The following is a 6,000-nucleotide window of genomic DNA, read 5'->3' on the forward strand; positions in this document are numbered from 1 at the left end:
TAATGCCCCTTACACATTATACCACCCAGTAATGCCCTTTATAGAGTATACCACAAAGTAGTAGTGCCCAATACAACACATTATTCCACACAATAGTAGTGCCCCTTACACATTATGCCCCCCCAGCAACTCACCTCTTGTAGCCTCTTGCCTTCCCCTGTGTGCCATCAGCAGCCAGCAGATGTGGATTTGGGGCTGGGCCACCAGATAATTACAGGTGGCGCACTGGTAGACATGGACAGACAGCACTAGCGCAATTTCAATCTAGTGCTGGTTGTGAGCCAATTGGAGCTCGCGGACCAGCAGCCAATCATTAGCCGCCACTGCTGATTGGCTGCTGATTTGCAAGCTATGATTGCCTCACGACTGGTGGCGCTGTCTCTCCATGACTGCCTGCCAGTGCGCTTGCAGATTACAGCTGGCAGGCCGGCACCAAATCAACATCGCTAACACCTGGACCCCTCTCGATGACCCTGGCTAGACTGACCCACCTTGTGTGTGTAACTGGGTGCATGGGGAGCGGCGGGTCACAGAGCCAGCTCGGGCACCACAGCAACCGCACCCCTCGCACCCACAGTAGTAACGCCACTGTTTGCATGCATGTTAGCAAACAAAGGGGGTCCTTTTCAGGATAAATGGAATGGAGTTATAGGAGAGGACAATATAAACAAATAATGGCTGCAGGTGTACTTCAGGGTCCAGTCTTCAACCCGGGCAACGCCGGGTATCCCAGCTAGTAGGAAATATCTGGGTTCTGGTTTGAGGATTTGTCACAAGTTTATGGTGTTATTCATAACATGGGGAATATCATTGCATTAAACATATGCAGGAGCACTAATATGAAATAAAATCTAAGTGAGGGAACTATGTTTTCATATTATATTTTGGGTTATATCTCTATTCATAAACAATATATGGGGGGGGCAATATTCTTTGTTTTATATATTTTATTAAACGCTGGCCTGGGGAACAAGGAAGGGCTTTGCAATGGGCTAAGCATCCTTAGTCGTAGGTGTCCAAAAATTTGTTCTGACCCCCCCCTCCCCTGCCTTAGAGGACCAGGATTGATGCTAACTTGCAGGAACTGTTAATAAAGGGAAGACACCTTTTCTGGCATTCAAAATGACAGTTTTCCAAAACCTGCATACAATTCAGGGATTTTAAACATCTGCACATCGGCGAGCATCCTGTGGCTTTAGACCCTTCAAACTCCTGCATACAGATATGCCCAGCTATATTGTTGCTAATGTGTACACAAGCGGATATGCGCACTACTTAGGCGATCGTGGCTCCATGGCAAAGCATGGTGCTATCACAGTGCGCGCCATAGCGTATGTAGTCTCAGGGAATCACATGGCGCGATGCGTGCGCACGTTTGTGGCACATTCAGCCACAATGTAACTGGGCGCATCTGTAATTAATCCTGCAGTTTAGAAGTGATGTACGGTGCCCAAAACAATTATATATATTTACCTGGTCACTGTCATTTGTTATATGTTCCCAAATATAGGTGAACAGCAATAGAATATATATATATTATAATGTACAACCAGTTTTTTATTTGCAACCGTTCTCAACTCACCCCGAGCACTGTCTGGTATCAGTTATACTTGAGGTTTAATTTGCATAAACCTGACAAACGGCTTTATCATAGAGGGAATTAAATGGTAAAATCATAGTGCTGATGCCATCATTTAGTATTTTAAATATGTAGGACAGGTTTATTACTGGAAATGAACAGTAGATGGCAATGCAAGTATATAGAGCTTCATTAAAACACTTATTTTTGAACCAAGAATTAGTGGTAGGTTTAGAAACAAGCAAACCACTTAATTACCAATTGTTCCATGTTAAATTATTCAGTAGCAAACATTATTTATACTTAACTTCCAAAAACAATCAGTAGCTAAAGTTATCAAAGGATGTAAAATTTATAGAGAAATCACCCTGGTAAAAAGCTTTAAAACATTATTTGTTTTTTATTTATTATTATTATTATTATTATTGCTTTATGGATCCATGGAAGCAAAAGAGCCAATTTTAACTATAATAATATTGTATTTGACTTTATTTTAAACTGTAATAGCTGCAACTGTGGAATTGTGAAAAAAATTCAGAAACCAATTTTAATGTACAATGTCACTTTGTGGTAACAATCTTTAATTGCAACAATGACTTATGTGCATTTTTATAAATGTTACATGTACAATAGATACCCATATGGTTGCTGATTCTAAAGGACCCCATACATACGCAATCAATTGGGGCAATTCTTTGTTTTGACGATGATTGAATAAAAAATCTACAATGTATAGGGTTCACCAATCACAGATTCCAACCAAAAAGTGATTGTAACTGGTGAATCAGGACGTCCAACATTTTTGATTTCGAAGACCAATCGGGGCTGTAGATTGCTAGTGTATGGTAACAATCCGCCGATTTGCAGACCGTTACTAGTAAAATGATGAGCCTTTCAAGATTGGCAGACCTATCTTTCCTGAAAATGTTCAGCAAGTCAATGAAAAATATCTGTAATGTATGGACGCAGATTGGTGGATTGAGGAATCTTCAAATTGGGGAAAACAAATCACGGAACTGTGACTCGTTTTTTTTAGATTACTGATATATGGGCCCCTTAAGTCGGATGGATCTCTTTATATGGACGCAAATAGGGAGTTTTAGCATATATAGTCGCGCATGTGCAGAAAGTAAATTTATTTTAAGTAAAATATCTCTGATTCTGAGTTGTCTGGAACTTTGCCTGTTATTTTTAACTCTTTAGTTTTTTATTGTTACGTGCTGGCTTATTGACCAGAGTAATATTTTATTATTCCTCTGTCTTTACAAAACCCTTCATTCACATAGTTATATGCTTGTTATGGCAATACGAAAATGGAATCCGCTACTTGGTGACTTTTGATGGTATGGTGACTGTTAGGGCAGTACCCTTAGAGTCCTTTCAGGAGGTCTTCACCTTTGAAAGTTGTCTTTCCCTTAAAGCTAGACACCAAGGGCCATATTCAATTTGAGGCAAAACGTCCGTTATTGGCGATAATTTAACGCCGATGACGTCATTTTCACTTATCCCCATACTCAATTTCAATTTCACTGGTACGAAAAGGCTTTGTAAAAAAATGGGGATAAGTTTTCACCACTGTTTAGGTAGCGAAAAAAAGTACAGATTTGGGGTTTTGGGTTGCAGAATAAAAAAAAATAGCCTGCAGCCTTTGGAATGTCCCCTTAATGTAATCTGTATTAAAAAAAAATTAAAAATTCCTTAGGACATCTCAAAAAAGGTAGTTTCATTTTGGGGTGAAAAAAATGTTGGAGAACAAACTTAGAAACTAGCAAAATAGCCTCAGGGGGGGATCCCCATGTATGCGGCAGGTGCTTTCTAGGATGCGGGTGGTTGCTGCAGGTGGATTTTTTAAGAATTTAAATAAATTACTTTAGGGACTTTAAAATATGCTTGCACCCATTTTCATATACCCCAAATTTGATGGCCATAGGTATTTAAAAAAAAAAAAAAAAGATAAATGCTATTCTTCACCTCCTCTTCACAGGCGCATTTATGCACCTGCAGCAGCTATTTAAAAACCCCAATTACCTTCAGCAGGTCAAATCAAGGGTACCCATAGTGATCCCCCATGTCATACCATCTATTGGGGGGGTGACGGCATGATCTCCCCAAAAACTGACAGGACTTTACGATACTTACCTTTCCGCTGGGTCCCGTTTTCGCCAGATCCTAATTGATTGCGGGGTTAAGCAGGCACGTGCCCGATACTTTATCCCTGCAAAAAACGGCGATGATGGCGAAAAGTCCAACCTCAGACTTTTTGCCTCAAATTGAATATGTCCCCAAGTGTTTAACTCCAAGTAGTAAAGGCTGATCCTTCTAGTTTATTGCTAGTATTAAGGAGTGGATGGAACACAAATGGAAAATACCCAGAAGTAATTGTGGATAATGTGATGTCAGTAAAATACAGCCATTGCTGGTCACAATACATGCTTAGAGCACTAAGGCAGGGCCGGAAGTAACCAGGGCTAGGTCAGAAAACAGTTTGGTGGTCAGGGCAAGCAGAAGACAGATTTGATTGGTATACAGTCCATGGGTCAGGGCAGGAGGCAGAAGGTGAAAATATTGTCAAATAATAATCAGCATACTTTATATAATATAAGCAATTGGAAATATGGCATTTCCTACCTGATCCATCCTGTTATTCCCTTGAATTGCTGCACAGCCCAAAAAAAATAATTGGAATATACAATATTAGACAAGATAATATTTTTGTTATCATGAGATAAATAGAGAAACGAGCTGATTCTTCCTTTACAGGGACATTCACCTTTATTATTTGTTTTAGTGTATATGTGACTAGCACAGGGGAATATACTTCATAGACAAGAGATAAGCTACAGTATACAGAGTGTATGGCAGTACTGGTTACACAAAGGTATAGCATTACAGTGATATAGGGCCTTATTCAGACCAAACACGTAATGCCGATGTTCATGTAGTTGAGTGATTTTTTGCAACATCACATGGCCAAAAGATTCTGAAAGCCTCTAAGGAGCATGTGTCACACAGAGCGTACGCTCAAAGGTTGAGATTGGGACAGACGGTATCAGAAATGTGGTGGAAAAGTGATGGGCATTCCTGGTTGGTGACTGGGAGGTGGCTAGCAGTGCAGGCAAAAATGGGCCGTTCAGCTGACTTATTATGGGAGTGTCACGGACGTGTCCTTGCAAACAGCTGAGTTCTCAGACGCACCACCGCAGGCATAGGAGGATGTGGTCAGATAAGGAAACTGTGTCTGCCGTGGGGCTGGTGCAAGTTTCAATGGTGCGACCGATGGTGGTGTCTAAGGATGCGCAGTATTATGGCATGCATGGGCACTAAAAGTGGGCATCTCAGTCCTTGCACATTTGGCTGAATGGATGTACACAAGGGAAAGAATTTGTAGCGGCATTTTCATAAACTCACAGACGGGCGACCGCCAATAGACGCTGATGAGTTCGCTTTCGCGTGTTACTCAGAATCAGCCCCATAATCTTTAAGATTCACATTCGCTTCACAATTCTGCACTTAATTTATAAATTCTGTAACACGCTAAATGCGTGTTATATAAATAGACCAGTGGTGACCAGTGCCAGTCCCTTCTAATAGATGTAGAAGTGATAAGTGTTTGTTAGATAGGTAAAATACATTCTAAGTCATGCAACCTATTTTACATTTATCTTTTCTTTATCACGAACAGGTTAAACTCAATAGGACATACAGAAATTCAAACTAAAAATAACTACAAATCGTAACATTCTACCAGACGGAAGGTTCAAACTGGCCAAAACCTAAGCATTTCAGAAACAAAAACTTTCATCATGAAATACAAATTTCAATCCTAATTTAAATGGGAAAAGTTTATTTTATTTCCTAATGTTTTTGGCCTGAACCTCTAGCAATATAATATCAAGGGGCCTAGATACACCCACCCCCTGTTAATTAGGTTTTCAACGCAGATACCAAAGTTCTGGAGCAATTTAGTATTGCTCCGGTTCTGGGACAGTTTCTCCAAAAAGCAGCTGCCCCATGATCTCTCGCACTGACACTTTCACAGAAGTTTCCAATGAGTTCAAAACTTTACAGATGCGTGCAGAGAGGGCCCGAGGAGACAGGGGGATCCGAATCCCCCATCACACTCCAATAGGAAGGAGGTGGGCTCCTGGAACTAATAACATCTGAGGATGGCGTCAGTTTACGCTATTTGTTAGGGTTTGTAGGTTTAGTTACCCAAAAACTCAGTCCATCAACAGCCTAGAAGGCTGGGATGTAGCAAAGAAGTAACAAGGTGCAGCCTCTGGGCTAAGTAGCAGTCTTTGGACAGTGTGACAGCCTTTGGGCTGTGTAGCAGCCTTGAGGGTTGGTAAACTTGGCCAGATACGGCCTTTGGGCCCAGTAACAGCCTTTGGGCTGTGTAGCAGCCTTGAGGGCTGGTAAAC

General features: G+C 41.1%; 1 protein-coding gene across 1 annotated transcript in view; it reads right to left on the minus strand.

The window, feature by feature from the left end:
- Positions 1–4,217, minus strand: part of CLNK (cytokine dependent hematopoietic cell linker) — a 169,707-nt gene extending 165,490 nt beyond the window's left edge. Inside the window, exon 1 of the mRNA XM_088447119.1 lies at positions 4,208–4,217. Coding sequence (XP_088303245.1) covers positions 4,208–4,216 — 9 coding nt within the window. The 5' untranslated portion in view covers position 4,217. The remainder of the gene's footprint in view (positions 1–4,207) is intronic.
- Positions 4,218–6,000: the final 1,783 nt, after the last annotated feature.

This window comes from Taudactylus pleione, unplaced genomic scaffold (genome assembly GCF_031769625.1).
Source record: "Taudactylus pleione unplaced genomic scaffold, aTauple2 ptg000419l, whole genome shotgun sequence".
NCBI lineage: Eukaryota > Metazoa > Chordata > Amphibia > Anura > Myobatrachidae > Taudactylus > Taudactylus pleione.